This window comes from Rana temporaria, chromosome 6 (assembly GCF_905171775.1).
Source record: "Rana temporaria chromosome 6, aRanTem1.1, whole genome shotgun sequence".
Taxonomy (NCBI): domain Eukaryota; kingdom Metazoa; phylum Chordata; class Amphibia; order Anura; family Ranidae; genus Rana; species Rana temporaria.
In genome coordinates this window covers 58,292,640-58,309,753 of record NC_053494.1, presented here as the reverse complement: position 1 = coordinate 58,309,753, position 17,114 = coordinate 58,292,640, and the positions used below count along the sequence as shown (strand labels likewise).

The following is a 17,114-nucleotide window of genomic DNA, read 5'->3' as shown; positions in this document are numbered from 1 at the left end:
ATTGACCACAAGTTCTCAATGGGATTAAGGTCTGGGGAGTTTCTTGGCCATGGACCCAAAATCTTGAGGTTTTGTTCCCCAAGCCACTTAGTTATCACTTTTGCCTTATGGCAAGGTGCATCATCATGCTGAAAAAGCATTGTTTGTCACCAAACTGTTCTTGGAAGTTTCTCTTGGAGGATGTTTTTTGTACCATTCTATATTTATGGCTGGGTTCAGACGCAAAATTGTGAGTGAGCCCACTTCCCTTGGCTAAGAACAAGCCCACAGAATGCTTTACTGTTGGCATGACACAGGATTGATGGTAGGGCTCACCTTTTCTTCTCCGGACAGTTTTTTCCATATGCCCCAATCGGAAAGTGGATTCAGAGAAAATTATTCTTCTCCTCGGCAGTCTAATCCCTGTATCTTTTGCAGAATATCTGTCCATCCCTGATGCTTTTCCTGGAGAGAAGCAGCTTCTTTACTGCCCTTCTTGACACCAGGCCATTCTCCAAAAGTCTTCACCTTACTCTGCACGCTGATACACATACACCTACCTGCTGCCATTCCTGAGCAAGATCTGCACTGGTGGTGCCCCAATCCCACAACCTAATCAACTGTAGAAGATGGTCCTGTCGCTTGGTAGACTTTCTTGGGCGCCCTGAAGGCTTCTTCACACATATGCAGTAGAATTTTTTTTTTTTTAATGGGATCAAGTCAATTTTCACAGAAAAGAGGGACTTTGCAATTAAATTGCAATTCCTCTGATCATTCTTCATAACATTATGGAGTATATGAAAATTGCCATCATAAAAACTGAGACCGCAGAATTTGTGGAAATTAACATTTGTGTCATTCTCCAAACTTTTTGCCACAGCTGTATTGTAAACAATGTAACCACCTGTAATGTTGTTGCTACAGAAAACTCACTCTACCACTGTATAATGTGGTTAGTGTCCAGAATGGTCGGTGCTCTATCTAATTGAGTTCACAGAGAACCCAGCACATGTACAAACTGACAGCTTCTCCAAAGAAAATTTTATTGTAGCATTACAGCAGTAACATCATTCAAAATTCTGACACATTTCAGCCTAAAGCCTGCATCAAAAGCATAGTGTTGTTTTCCAAATTGAACAAAGTAAAAGTATGCTATGGATACTTTGTTCATTTTTTGAAAGTAGCAACACGACTGTCAGACTTTGCCCTGTGACACTTGAATGAACAGGATACGATTCTGCTCCAACTTTGAGATTGTCCAACTTAGTCTTTGACTATTCAAAATATTGTGTTCGTTTGTGTGTCACATGGGAACAGGATTTTGAGAAGATGTGGTCAGACCTGTCCTATGAATTCTAGCAACCTTTTGGTTATTTTAAAAGAAACTCAAATGTAACTAGGTGTGGCAAAGAAAAAAAAAAAAAAAAGGAGGATTTTTGTACTCACCGTAAAATCCTTTTCTCGGAAGTCCATGGACAGTCACAGCTTCCTTATACTCTTGACTGTAGGGTTAGGTTTCGTCTATTAGGAGACGACTAGGCAGACATGTTAATGGTTAAACCATGTAAACTTTAGCAAAGCTGAAACAGCCCCGAGTTGAGAAGCCAGGAGATCCACATCTGGCTCACCCCATCTTAGGCAAAGGAGGCGGAAACACAACCAGGTGTAGTAACCATTCTCCTTGGTCCATCGTCTGGCGACTGAGGTAGTCCGCTTGCCAGTTTTCTATGCCCGGAATGTATACGGCCGATAGAGCCAGCATGCTCTGTTCTGCCCACCTCATGATGTAAGCGGCCTCGGATGCTACAGCCAAGCTTCTTGCTCCTCCCTGATGGTTGACATACGCCACCGCCGTGGCGTTGTGCAATTGGATCCTTACTGGATCCTTACTGGACACCCCTGTAGACACCCCTGATCGCTCGGAATTCCAGAATATTGATAGACAGGTGAGATTCTTCCTTTGTCCATTGACCCTATGTCGACTGAACACCCCAGACTTCCCACCCCACCGGTCAGGCTGGCATCCATCGTGATCACCGTCCAGTGAAAGGGAAGGAACGACTTTCCGAACTGAAGAGACGGAGATCTGAGCTCTCAGATCTTTCCGTCCCTTCTATAGAGCTGGTAATCGACTGAAAAGTCAGCCCAGTTCTCCAGGAACCCAAAATCCTCCTTTCTACACCTGCTCCTCAGCCACTGGTTTACTTCCCTAATCTCCCTCTGCCTTTGTGTGGCTCGAGGTACCGGTAGCATTTCTGAAAATACTACCTTGGAGGTCGCATTCCTTAATTTAGCTCCTAAATCCCTAAAATCGTTATTTAGGACACTCCATCTTCTGACTTTGTCATTGGTGCCAACATGCACCATAACAGCAGGGTCTTAACCCAGCCCCCACCCCCACAGTAATCTGTCCACCAGATCATTGATGTGCCAAACTCGAGCACCCTGTAGACAACATACAGTTTAGTGTTTCAGGTCCTTGTGACAGATTGCCCTCTGTCCTGAGAATCAAGTCCCCTTACCACCAAAATCTTCCTTACCTTTCCCTTGGCGCTTCCACCCCACTCTCACTGGAGAAGCTCTTCCCCTGGCAACTAGGGGCATCTGCTCCAGCAATGCTGGTCCCTAACTGGTTTCACCAATGTCATGCAACGGGGCATACTTAGAGATTTTCCAGCCCTCAGGATTTCACACAGACTGCAGGAAAGCCATTTTTCAGGCGCTTTACAGGTGCGATTTTTTAGCCCAAAAGCACCTGAAAAATGCCCCAGTGTGAAAGGGGTCCAACCCTAAGACCCACCCACATCAACTCCCATAGCCTGCCCTGAAACTTCAGAGGCTCAACGAATGATGGAGAAGTAAGGCATCAGGAAGTCAAAGAACTCTGAAATTCAGCAAGGAGAAGGCATGACATCACATACACAGAAACCTGCTTTAGGCTGGGTTCACACTTGTCCTACAACGGTCCTACATTGGGAGCTCATGTAGCATGACGTGTGAAAATCAATGTTTCCCTATGAGAGCTGTCTTAACTGGTCCTACACAAGTCGGTCCGACTTTGAAACCACTCCCTGTACTACTTTGGTCCTACTTTGATCCTACATCAGCCCATTGAATATCATTAAAGTAGGATCAAAGTAGGAGCCTTGTCCTAACCATCCGACTTTTGACATCCGACTTGTGATTACAGCAGCAGTAAAAGGAATTTATCTCACTCTGGGATTGTTTTGATTGGTCAAAGAACAAGTCAGACTATCACAAAGTCGGATCAAAGTAGTATCCTGTTCATGAAAGTAGGATGGATGTAGGACCAATGTAGGATCAATGTAGGACCAATGTAGGACCAATGTAGGATCAGTGTAGGACCAATGTAGCAGAGCAAAGTAGGATCAAAGTAGTGTAGTAGTGTGAACCCAGCCTTATACAGCTAAATGAGGCAAGTTACACATAAGCTGACACTGGGGTTGTAATTTACATGCACAATGCATCAGTTTTGGGGAGGAAAGGCTGGGGTGGTTCTTTAAGACTGAAATCAACTCTTGTCCCCAGAACCCCCCACACCCCCATTATTCCAAAAAATTCTTAATTACATTGAATCCTGAAGTCTTCTGGCTGGCCTGCAGACATAACAGGTTGACTCTACGCTTCTTCACCAGTGTTGGGCAGGCCTTACTCCTGTATAGCTTTGCACTTATGTAAAGCTGTACAAGTGTCGGCTTGACCAGCGGTATGCAGGACCAGGTTGGCATGATGATATGCCCATGATGATCTGGGCACTCAAAGTAAAGTGGATAATGCTAGGTGTCAGTCAACCTAGAGGAGAATCATAGATTGGGAAGGTATTTGGGCACAGCACTAGAGTGGAGGTGAGTATTGGAACCAGAGCACTTTTTTTTTTTTTTTTTTAACATGCTGTGGCACTAATATTTTTCCCAAAAAGCTAAAAGGAGTTGGTCTACTAGATTGATTAAAGTAAATGTTGCATACACACACATGAAGCGTCAAACAATAAAACAGCACAGTTATATACTACAAAAAAATCTTTAATTTTACTTTATGGAAATACACTAGGTCTTTTTCTTTAAATTTCCATTATAGAAAAAGTTAGTTTAAATATATCTATCACAACAGATCTATTTGCTAATGCCAGTTGCAACATTTTTTTTTTTTTTAATAAGTTGATAATAGTTTTACAAAACACTAGACAATGTGTAGCAACCTTCCATCAGGGCTGTATTTCACACACAAAAGTGAACACACTTCTAAAAATAAAACACTTAAAATAAAACACTGAAAACATATATAAATGATTTGAGACAAATTTACAAAAACAAAAAAGGAAAAAGATGTAAAAAAAAACTGTGGCAACAGCACTGTTTCAATTGGGTGACATTTGCCATATGGCACACCAATGTGCCATGAACCAACATGAAAACCAATTTTATAGCATAGATGGAAAAGTGTGGCCCACTTGTACAACAAATGTGATATCCAGTGAACAAAATCCTCAAGGAAAAAAATCATAATACCAATCAAACCACTGTATAAAAAAAAAAAAAAAAAAAAAAGCACATAAGTTTAAAAAAAAAGATACCCAGGGAATTAATAGAAGAGAACCATTTATATTTAGAGGCCATCTGGATTACCTAGCTATAAAACTATTAAAACTTCCCTTCAGAGAGTATGTAGCCAAGGCTTAGTAATTGTATACTTTAGGTATCTATAGTCCCAAACTGATCAGGTGAAAAGCAACAATGCCTATGGGTTTCATCAGATGTTTCCCAACCTCGTTTCGTTTGACAACTGACATCAGCGTAAATTAACAGATTATTTTTTTCAGTACGCTGCTAGTTATTTCTCTTATGTAAACTATCAAGCCTTCCAATTGAGTCAAAACCTCTGATTGCCCTTTAAAGTCCATGATAAATTTAAGAAAAGGTTTATACAAATGTGTGATCACAGCAGCAATATAATAGGTTTGAGTATACTTGTTTTCTTAATTTAGGAACAAATCGCACCTGCTCCACGGTCATCAGAAAATAATTGTGTTGGCGACTTATTTTAGGTCAGGGTATGCTTGTCATATTAGCTATAAAGGGCTATTTAGCTGTGGGCCCGAATAGAGAAGAAGTGAAAAAGTTTCAATTGGTTAGTACCAGCAAATTAAATTTTCTGCAGATCTAGGGATATGAAGTTCCTCAGAAACCACCTTGCCCTGCAATATTCTTGGGTCTGTTCGAGTGATGCAAATCTTCCTACCGAAATTTGCAGGAGAAACCAATAACCGAACACACGGTAGCAGAGTGGGAAGAGAGTTAGGCCCCTTTTACACTGGGGCGGGAGGCGCAGTGGCGGTATAGCGCCGCTAAAAATAGCGGAGCTATACTGTCGGATTGGTCGCAGGGTACGGCCGCTAGCGGTGCGGTATTAACCCTTGCTAGCGGCCAATAAAGGGTTAATACCGCTCGCAATGTGCCTCTGTAGAGGCGCATTGCGGGCGGTATTGCCGCGGTTTCCCATCATTTTAAATGGGAAGGAGCGGTGAAGGAGCGGTATACCTCTCCTCTCACCGCTCCAAAGATGCGGCTGGCAGGAGATTTTTCTCTCCCTCCAGCGCATCGCCTCAGTGTGAAAGCCCTCGGGCTTTCACATAGAGTATGCAGTGCAGGAGTTTTTCAGGCGGTATACCGCCTGAAAAACTCCTCAGTGTGAAAGGGGTCTTAAACATGGCATATTTTGGTTTCTCCCCCCCCCCATCAGATTTAAAAATCAGGCACTATATTCTGATCTGCTCTTAATGGGATCAGAAGGTTTTTTTTCCCCCCTTCTAAATATCCAAACCCTTATATTTTTGATTAACTGATACCCTGAGAACCCCATTTAAATATTTTGAGGCTGTCTGTAGAAGCGACTGTGAGGCAGACTTACACTAAATTGCCAGCTAGCTCCCATTTCCTAAATCTAAACGGTTTGTCGCAGGTCAAGTCCTTGCAGCTACCTTCCTCCCTAATCTGAAATAAACAGATCAAGAATAGTCGTGTTAGGAATTTCAGTCATGTTACTCAAACAGCAGGAGAATAGACATTAAGATTAATTTTATACTAGCCTTGGCTCACTTCATATTTTCAAATCATATGAGAAAGTGTCCTTTAAAGGCACCACTTCCAATAGCTAAAGTTCTGTAACAAATTTCACAATCGACCCAAAACACCTTTCACATCTTTAGGTTTAAGCAAAGATAAATGCATCATATGCTTAAATATAAAATAAACTTGCAAAATTAACTGACAGATTAACAGGTAATTAGGGTCGAAACAGGCCAATAAAAATCTACCAAGACTGAAGCAGATGGACTCTGAAACGGCAGTGCATGGCAACCAGTCAGCTTCTAGCTCTCATTTCAAAGCTTAACTAGCAGATTGTTTACCCTGCACAGCTGCTCCAGATGGTCTTTTCCAGTTTTAGTAAACTTTACGCCATCTATAGTAGTCACTTGCAATAATTTAATGACTGTTGTATGAAGGTTTAATCCAGTGGAAATGAAAGCCTGCAACACAGATCTGAAGCCGAGAATAGAGGAAGAGGAAATATAAATAAGTGGATAGGTTTACATTGTTTTTCAAAAATGGCAAATTTACCCAGTAAAAAGCAAAGAATCAGCATCGCGTCACAAAAAAAAAAAAATCACATTGACTGGTTGATGTTCTACTCTTTACAGAAACAAGACTACTGGAAAAAAAGAAGACTGCTTAGAAGATGCGCAAACCACCATCCAACATTCTTACACACGTGCTCACTAGAAATGAAATTTCATATGAGAAGCTAGACCTAGCACAATCAGTTCTGCGCATCATACAAGATGATCTGTGCTTTTTGGAAAGCATGCCATCATATAAGAAGTTTATACAGTCACAGGGAGGGAGAGTATAATCTGCACTGGGGCACATCAACGTAACAAAGGAAATTAAAATATGGCTTTCAAGTTTTCAGTTACAATATGATCATTGCTGCTACCAGGTCTCCGGAACTTCAAAGAGGACAGTGGAGCCGTGGTTCCCAAATTCTGCAAGAAAAAAATAAAAAACATTCAAATTAAATACTATTTAATTCTATAGTGGGTCTGCCATCCTAAAGTATATCCGAAGCAAAAATTGTATTTTCCATTTTAGATAAGGATCCTTAAAGTGAGGAAAATGCTCACTCACTGAAAATCACGTTTTTATTTGAAGAATCCCCCCTATACCTATGATAATTCTGCTATGGATTTTCCCTTACTTTCAAGTTCTAGTGAAAATGGCCACAAAAATCTCCCTAATGTGGACACAGACAGTAATAAAAATTTACCAGGAGGTGCTAATCACTCAACAATCCATTAAAAACTACTGCAAGTTAGTAATTTGCACTGCCATCATAACTATGACCAGACCCATGTTCTTCAACATGCTCTGGGTCACACTGCATGAGAAACTCAATTTTTCCTCACATTAGTCAAGCCATGAATCCTCTCAAAGTTTGCATATGACCCTTAAACACTAAAGTCGGTATAGGCCTGAAAAAGTGAAGGGTTCCATTTTTAGCTCCCCTTCTTCTCTTACTTAGGCCCCTTTCACATTGAGGAGTTTTTCAGGCGGTACAGCGATAAAAATAGCGACGCTATACCGCCTGAAAAACTCCTTCACTGCAGACTCAATGTGAAAGCCCGAGGGCTTTCACACTGAGGCGATGCGCTGGCGGGAGACAAAAAAATCTCCTGTCAGCAGCATCTTTGGAGCAGTGAGAGGAGCGGCATGTATACCACTCCTTCCCATTGAAAACAATGGGAAACTGCGGCAATACCGCCCGCAATGCGCCTCTATAGAGGCGCATTGCGGGCGGTATTAACCCTTTATCGGCCACTAGCGGGGGTTAATACCGCACCACTAGCGGCTGATTCCCGCGGCAATCCCGGCGGTAAAGCGACGCTATTTTTAGCGGCGTTATACCGCCACCGCGGCTTCCGCCCCAGTCTGAAGGGGGCCTAAGAGTTGCACAAAATGTACGCTTTAACCACTTAAGACCTGGACCAATATGCAGGTTAAGGACCCAATTGCGTGGTTGTGCGACGTGGCTCCCAAACAAAATTGGCGTCCTTTATTCCCAAAAATAGAGCTTTATTTTGGTGGTATTTGATCACCTCTGCGATTTTTAATTTTTGCGCTATAAACAAAAAGAGCGACAATTTTGAAAAAGGTTTTACTTTTTGCTATAATGCCGCATACACACGGTGGTTTTTCGGCATGAAAAAACCCGAAATTTTTTAAAACGTCATTTAAAATGATCGTGTGTGGGCTTCACATCGTTTTTTTCCCCCCTCAGTTTAGGCCGATGCATATTCTACCTATTTTTTTTTACCAAAATCGCAATAAGCGTTTTGACGATTGGTTTGCGAAAAATCTATAGCGTTTACAAAATAGGGCATAGCTTTATGGCATTTTTATAAAAAATTACTACTAATGCCGGCGATCAGCGATTTTTTTCGTGACTGCGACATTATGGCAGACACATCTGCCAATTTTGACAAATTTTTGGGACCATTGTTATTTTCACAGCAAAAAGTGCTATAAAAATGCATGGATTACTGTCAAAATGACAATTGCAGTTTAGGAGTTAACCACTAGGGGGCGCTGTAGGGGTTAAGTGTGACCTCATATGTGTGGCGGGAACAGACGATCAATGACACTGCCACTGTGAAGAATGGGGAAGGTGTGTTTACACTCACCTCTCCCTGTTCTTCAGCTCCTGTGACCGATCGCGGGACATCGGCGGAGATCGGGTGCGCGAGTCCCGCGGTCACGGAGATTCGGACCAGGGCACGCGCGACCCACGGCTGGGCTCTTAAAGGCGACGTACCTATACGTCGGCAGAATGGCACAGCCACGTACATCGGCGTTAGGCGGTCCTTAAGTGGTTAAACTTCCATGCCCTAGTAGCAACATATTTGGTAGGTAAAGCCGATAACTCCAAAGTCTGAGCAGTAGAAAATGCCTACAAATTGATTTTTACAGCCTTTTAGGCAAGTCGACAGTAAGGCTGCATTCACATCTAGACGGACGAAATCGCGGCGTTTTGTCGCCGCAAATCGCGGTAAAAATAGCGGCGTTTTGTACCGCGATTTGCGGCGACAAAACGCGGGTATTGTCCGCCTAGATGTGTCCCAAGATGACCCCCTCTATGGAGATGATTGCCATCTCCTAGCCGAACGCTCGAAGACGCCTGAAAAAAAGGTCCGGGACCTTTTTTCACGCCGCAGGCGACAGGCGTCCGGCGTGGAGATGTGAACCATCTCCATAGAGGGACATGTATTTCCAGCCCTCTGGCGGCAGAGGCGTAGCGCTACAGGCGTAAAAACGCCTAGATGTGAATGGGGTCTTAGACAATGCCAACTGTCCCCACAGGAGGTAAATACATTTTAGGTTCAACAGCCAGGAAAAAAAAAAATGTGGAAGGGGGAAAAAAAAAATAGGAAGAAATTATCCAGGGTCACCAATGTTTTGAACTTCCAAGAGCTTGAAAGCCTTCTACCTAGAAATATCAATGCTGTACCCTTTGGTACGAATGTATGTAGGTACGTACAGCATCTCACAAAAGTGAGTACACCCCTCACATTTTTGTAAATATTTTATTATATCTTTTCATGTGACAACACTGAAGAAATGACACTTGTATAAAAAGTATGTACAGCTTGTATAACAGTGTAAATTTGCTGTCCCAGCAAAATAACACACACATCAATTAATGTCTAAACCACTAACAAAAGAGAGTACACCCCTAAGAAATGACATTTTTACAAAAATGTGAGGAGTATACTCACTTTTGAGAGATACTGATCACACACAAAATCTCCCTCAGAAAATTTGAATATCAAAGTTAATTACAGTAATTCAATAAAAAAAAAAAAAAAGTCACTCATTTTTTATAGGATGAGTTACACACAGTTATATATCAAACATTTGTTTTAATTTTGAGGATTATGGCTTACAGCTAGTGAAAATTCAAAATTCTGAACATAAAAATTGTAGCGCTAGGTGATAATAAAGTAAACACTAAGGCACAGATTCTCGTAAACCGGCGTAACTTAGGGCGGGCGTAACGTATCTAATTTACGTTACGCCGCCGCAAGTTTTTCAGGCAAGTGCTTTATTCACCAAGAACTTGCCTGTAAAGTTGCGGCGGCGTAGCGTAAATCACCCGGCACAAGCCCGCCTAATTCAAATTAGGCGGGTAGGGGGCGTGAAGCATTTAAATTAAGCGCGTTCCCCCGCCGAACGTACTGCGCATGCGCCGCCCGTAAAATATCCCAGGGTGCATTGCTCCAAATGACATTGCAAGGACGTCATTGGTTTCAACATGAACGTAAATGGCGTCCAGCCCCATTCACGGACGGCTTACGCAAACAACGTAAATTTATAAATTTCGACACGGGAACGACGGCCATACTCAACATTGGTTGCCCCTCATATAGCAGGGGCAACTTTACGTCGGAAAAACCGAACGTAAACGTTGTAACTTTACTGCGTCGGCCGTGCGTACATTCGGGAATTTGCGTATCTAGCTAATTTGCATACTTGACGGGGATACTGACGGAAGCGACACCAAGCGGACAAAAAAAATAAATAATTTAAGATCCGAAGGCGTAAGAGCCTTATGCCTGTCGGATCTAATGGGTATCTATGCGCAACTGATTCTAAGAATCAGTCGCATAGATACGACGGCCCAGATTAGGACCTACGACGGCGTACATGGCGTTGCGCCGTCGTAAGCCCTTTGAGAATCTGGGCCTAAGTGTCTAAAAAAACACAAATGTTCTAATAAACCAAGAAAACCCCAAGTAAAAGATGTGTTAAAAAACAAAAAACTGATCAATAAGAAAAAAGTCCAAAATAAAATGTTATGATAGAAAATCTTGATTATGTATACGACTAGGTGAATAGTCCTAGATCAACGATATTTCACTCTTAAACGTGATGCACACTTGTGCAAACCGCCACAAATTATGCAGAGGCTTACCGGACTTGAACCCTGAAGAGCCTACGCCCAAAGGGTCAACAAAGCTGAATATACCCAAGGGATGTAACAGTGCAGGACCAGATCTTCACAAGGCAAGAAACACTAGACGTGTCTCCCCTTTGATTGGTGGATTTGCCGTTTCTTGCCTTGTGAAGATCTGGTCCTGCACTGTCACATCCATTGTGTATACTCAGCTTTGTTGACCCTTTTGCGTTACTGATCATCTATTAAAATGGCCTGTTTTTTTAGCGGTGTCCCTGTGGAATTCAGCACTCTATTCACCCACTGTGACACAAGTACGAAAAAAAAAAAAAAAAAAAAAAACGGATTGTGCTAGACTTAACTACATCATGACACCACACCCTGGGCCTGTATAGCCATGCAAACTGCTAAATGGCAACTAAAAGATATCTATGCCTTTGGACATCCCCTAACTTTAAACTTCTCAAGACAGCTCATTAGGATCCACCAACACCACTCAGTGGAGAATGCCTACCTCTTTTGATCTTGCTGATCAGAATGGCTTTAAAAAAAAAAAAAAATCTTGCTGAGCAACAACCCTTCACATTTAGCCCAGAAGTGATGACCCATCTTTTTACCCTAAAAGTACCATCTGCTTTGATGCTGCCAGTTCAGTTTGTGTAGTGAAGTTTACAGTAAAAATAAAAACAAACAGATGTGTAACCTAAAAAGATCATGAAATAAAAAAAAAAAAAAAAAATGTACCTGCTGGATCGGTTTCTAATTTTTGACGCTTGCGATTTTTAGTTTTCTTTTTGGCTTCTGATGCTGCAGGGTTAGCAGAACCTTCACCTTCCTGGCCTTGATCACCAAAATCTTCAGCGACTGCTTCTTCTTGTATCGGACTCATACTTCTCCTTGCAACAAAGCTTGTAGCAAAGCTAGAAAGAGGTTCATTAAAATGTTATCAATGTGTTTTTTCATTCATCTACTAGATTATTTCAATCTGCTTCTGAAAAACAAATAGCCACCAGGTAATATGACTTCTGTTTTATATAAAGCAGACTTGTACTCAAAATGTACCTAAAAAACAAATTAAAAAAGCAAAATCCACCTTTTGTGAAATATATATATATATATTGCACATTGTATTGCAGAAAACAAAAAACATTTTTTTTCTTCATAGAAGCCTGCAGAGCAGTGCACCTGCGATCAGAGGATCGTGGGTGCAATGCCAGGCTCCTGTACACACTGCCGTTAGCTCTATTGCCTATACCTCTGCAAGGGCTTTCAGTTACAGAGCTGTAGGCAGTGTAAAACGGAATAAGTGTGCTCATGAGCACCCTCAGAGCGCTGTCCTCACTTAATACTGCTAAAGTGTTCAATGTGAAGTGAGAATATCTTCGGGCTTTACTCAAAAATTTCGATTTAGACTGCCCTTTAGCAAATGGGGCAATAGTTCACCATCTTTGAAAAGAGTGAACAGGCACGGGTGCCCCTTACCACCAGGACTTTTTGCAACAAGACGGAGACTAGGTTCAGGAGAGAAAATCGGGAACTATTGGTATTATATGCCAACCCAACAATACTCTTATGTCCAACACTTTGGATTCAAGATTTATAAAAAGAAAAAAGAAACTACAGTGTGCAAATGCCTTGCACAGCTGTCACAAATGGCTCCCATAATGTGTCTATTTTCTATCATCATTACTCCATTAGTGGCCATAATGTGATATTTTCATGAAATATCACAATCAGTAAAAAAATACTGCATTATGGCCACTAGATGGAGCTGACAATTATAGGAAAAACAGACACATTTGTGACAGTTGTGCAGATGCAGCACCATTGATATATCGATTTTTAAATAGACCCCCCAAGTCTTCCCTATAGGGCTATAGATCATTTTGAACTTGATTCAGCATGTTCTTTGGCTTAACCATTGGGTAGTACAAGACCACGCTTCTTCCTCTGTGCCTGCTCCTATAATGTTAAGCCACATTAACTTATTTAAAAGTGGTGCAGAAAATGATATAACTCAGTATCCAGATCTGTTGGTTAGTCAATTTATTACATTCAACCTAGTCCCTTTGCTGTAATTTCTGAGCCAAACACATCAGGTACCAACTGGAGTTAGCAAAAATGTATGCCTGAGGCTCCGATTGGCTTGAAAAAGGTTGGGCTCGGGGCACAGAGCTTTGCACCCGAACCCATCCATTTGTGACCATAGCGAATATTCCCTATTGTTTTCCGGCTTCTCCCGAGAAAGCCGAGGAGGGGCCATTATGGGGGTGGACAGTTTTACATTTTTTAACAGTAAAAAAATAAATTTTTAAAATGTAAACAGTTACAAAAATCTACAGATTTCTTATTCATTCAAGTAAAGTGCACTTTACTTGAATGAATAAGAAATCTGTAGAGATTACTCCTTTATTCATAAAATGACAGGCTGATACGTAGCAACAATCGCGGTTACTATATATCAGCTGTCAGTGGGAGGTCTAGACCTGACCTGTGGTCATCACTGCCTGAACCCTCTACTACAAGGGGGAGATTGGTAAACATGTTTATCAAGTGCCAACTTTACCTCCACCCCACCGCACTCCCCAGCCTGACAGATCATGGAGCTCAGTGCAGGGAGAAGCTGTAGGTGGCGGAAGGGGAAGGAGGGATGCCGCTCAGAGCGGCCATGGATCGGGGGGGTGATCTGATTGGGTGGGAGACACCTGGAAACCCCCCCCCCCATGCAGCACCTGAAGCCGGCGGGAGTGGAAGAAGAGGGATGCCAGCTAATTATGGTAGCTGCAGGGGATGGGGATAGGAAAGGAGAGTGGCGAGAGCAGTTTAAGATGGAAGTTGGTTGCGGGAGGTGGAGAGGCAGGGGACAGGGAAGCGGTGGCATGGTGGGGGGCAGTAATATTAGGGGTTAATTTCCGATCAGCGGGTTGTAGTTTGCTGAACAATTCTATAACTCTGATCAGCGGAGTCTGCTGAACGATTCTGCTATAAGTTTATGGTCATTGATGTGACCATGAGCTTATAGCAGAGGGAGAAATGAGGTCTGCACTGCATATGGGACTTGGCCACTGGCAGTCACTTCTGTAGGTCTATATCGTGTACGGACCTGGTGGTGAAAAAATGTAAAAGTATTTGGCATATTGAATGAATCAACACACAAATATATATCACACACACACAACCCCCCCAGTGTTTGGTATAACTACGGTGAGGCTTCAAACAAGGGAAGCAGAAAAAATGGTTGAACGACAACTGTTTCGGCAACAGAATATTGTAGCCTTTGAGACCACACCACAAAGTGAAGTTAAACTTAAGATTCAGTATTACACGTTCCCTTAGTTATCCACCTAATAAAAATTGATCTTTGCATTAGTACATCTGCAAGCCAGATGTTTAATTTAAAGGATATAAAGTTCTGTTACATAGGATGAATGCTATTCCCAGTATGGCCTGAAAGTATTATGCAGGACTACTTAAAAAGGGAAGCGACATGATTAATTACCTCTGTAAATGTCCGAGATACTTGGCTTGTCTTGAAGAATTATGAATTCTTCATTTTATCAGTTTAATCTGAGAGCTGTTATTTTACTTACATTTTGTGAAAGATGTAAAGAAACATGCCGCAAAAAACAACCCAATACTTTTCTGACGAGAGAAAGTCTCGTGTGGGCGAGATGTGGAAATGTAGAATTGTGACCCTACTGACTAAGGACACCACTGAATTATACAGCGGCCTCTAACCGCTAGAACTAAGGATTTCAGTGACCAAATTCCCAGAGATTTCTAAAACCACTCCCAGTTGATCGGTTTTTAAAACTGAAAAAAAGGACAACTTTTTCTTCTCCTCCAGATTTTTTAACAGTACCTTTGCATGCAACATAAGAGAAATGGAAATTAAACCATCAAGGCCAGGGTATTTGTGTTTGAAAACGTCCAATGTTTACAGTGGAGGCAAAAAAAAAAAAAAGCGAGCGAACTTTGTTCAGGTAGCTTAATCTCACAATGAAACCCCAACTTTAGAAGTTGTAGCCAATTCCATGAATAAAACATGTACAGGCAATAGATTTTCATGTTGAAACTGTGCAAGTGTGCCACATGGTTGAAACATGAACTACCAGCCTCCAATTGGTTTTAAAGTGTCTCAGTCACACCTGCAGCACTTTCTACTTGCCCTCTGAACAGTGACTGGAACACTTTTCAGAGGGCAGTCACAGCAGCTGCCATGCATGCAGGAGGCGATACTATCACTTCCTGAATTCCCACTATTTCTCTCTTACAAAGCCAAATATGTATTTCCTATGTAAATGTTGCACCACAATTGCAACCAAAGCTTTTGGCATTTGGAGGCAGTACTTCATGCTGGAAGCAACAAGGGTTATAGGGCTATGCTGTGCTGCAAATGTTAATACTCCAAGTGGATGCATGTTATCCTTTAGGTGGGCAATCTGGGGGGGAGGTGCAAGAAAACCGTGGCTCACCAATTGGCGTTACAGCTCCCCCTGGCCTCCCATGTGAACAAGGCCTAAAGGAGATGTGCAACCCACATAAACCAATCGTTCCAAGGTTTTGTTCCAAGCTCCCTCAAGGCATAATTAAACCCCTCCTAAAAAAAAAAAAAAAAAAAAAACTCGACCCTGAAGACCCAAACCATCGCAGGCCTGTAACAAGCCTCAACACCATCTCCAAGATCATGGAGAAAGCAGTAGTACAACAGCTACAACCCCATCTGGATGCAAAGCGCCTTGAGGCGATTCAGTTCGCATTTGTAGCGCTATACAAAAGTTACTCACAAAAAAAAAAGTTTATTGTAGATTGTGATGTATAAAAAGCGAGGCCCAACATGTCTAGATTCTAGAAAACTCCCTAAGATTAAAGTGTATTGTAGTGGAGAATTCGAATGATGGCTTTACTTTGAAGACGCTTAGAGAGTATGTCAACAATTTATACTAAAGTCCTATGTAGGGCACTACAGGGTGCTTAAAGCGGTTGAAAACCGCTGGACTTTTTTTGTACCGTTAAACCGATATATGAAAATCGATTTTCATTAGCACCTACCTGGTATAATTGGTTAACCATAAACCTACAATAAGCGCAAATGAATAGTGTCACAAAGTACCAATTGTGAATATATGATCCACTGCTCACTGCTGTGATAACTAAACGTAATAGTTCAAAATGATGTACTCCAATTTGCGCACTATGGTTCTCCCATTTCAATTCTATGGTCACCATTGGTGGATCGAGACTTCAGAAGTGAAGTAGAATGGCTCAGGGATGTTTCTTGCAGGAGTGTTCCAGCATCATCCTGAGAGATACCTTATCAGGTGATTGTGACTTTGTAATGGGGTCAGTCTGGAGGTGAGCAGGCAATCTGTCTAAAAGGCGGTGGTCACTGGAGTACATTAATTTTGAACCATTAGGTTTAGATATAGCAATGGTGTAAATATTCACAAATGGGACTTTATGACATTTCACATTGCGCTTATTATTGGAGTTATTATATTGTTACTTTGTATTTAGTATCAATGGTTGCGCTGCACTGGTTCTTTGCATTATTTTGGGTTTGTAGAGTCATTGGTGGACTTACTCCGATAGCTGTTTGCAGCAATCACATAGGGCCTCAGAGGCCATTGAATAATATTTTGAGATTTTTGCACAGCAGTTAGATCATATTTGCGCTGATAATACACTGGTTTTATAACCATACACCCGACTCCAATCCTACAAAACCTTTGTCTTTGTACAAAGTGTGCAATTGTAAGAATTGATAATGGTTTGAAGACAAAGGGTTCATTTGATTTAGATATTTCTTCCGTTTGCTCACTTTAAATTTAGAAAATTGATAAAAAAAACACTAATATATATATTTATAAATGCATTCTTAAATTACAGCATTTCTTCACATGGGCCTAAAACTTTTGCACAGTACTTTATGTGTTATGCAGTTAGAGCGGTTAGAGAAAATTTTGATTCAAAAACAAAAAGTTCAAAAGATCAAGCACAAAATCTAAATGTATTCCCCATTTCCTTAGGAAGGATTCACTGGTATTGAGGCCAAGCTTATGATCAATATTGGTGTATATGGCGTCTACAACTAAACTAGCCAACAG

General features: G+C 41.6%; 1 protein-coding gene across 1 annotated transcript in view; it reads right to left on the bottom strand.

The window, feature by feature from the left end:
• Positions 1-5,713: 5,713 nt before the first annotated feature.
• Positions 5,714-17,114, bottom strand: part of PARN (poly(A)-specific ribonuclease) — a 153,469-nt gene continuing 142,068 nt past the window's right edge. The window contains exons 23-24 of the mRNA XM_040356872.1: positions 11,752-11,927; positions 5,714-7,042 (exon numbers count right to left, since the gene is read on the bottom strand). Of these exons, the coding sequence (XP_040212806.1) occupies positions 6,990-7,042; positions 11,752-11,927 (229 nt within the window). The 3' untranslated portion in view covers positions 5,714-6,989. The remainder of the gene's footprint in view (positions 7,043-11,751; positions 11,928-17,114) is intronic.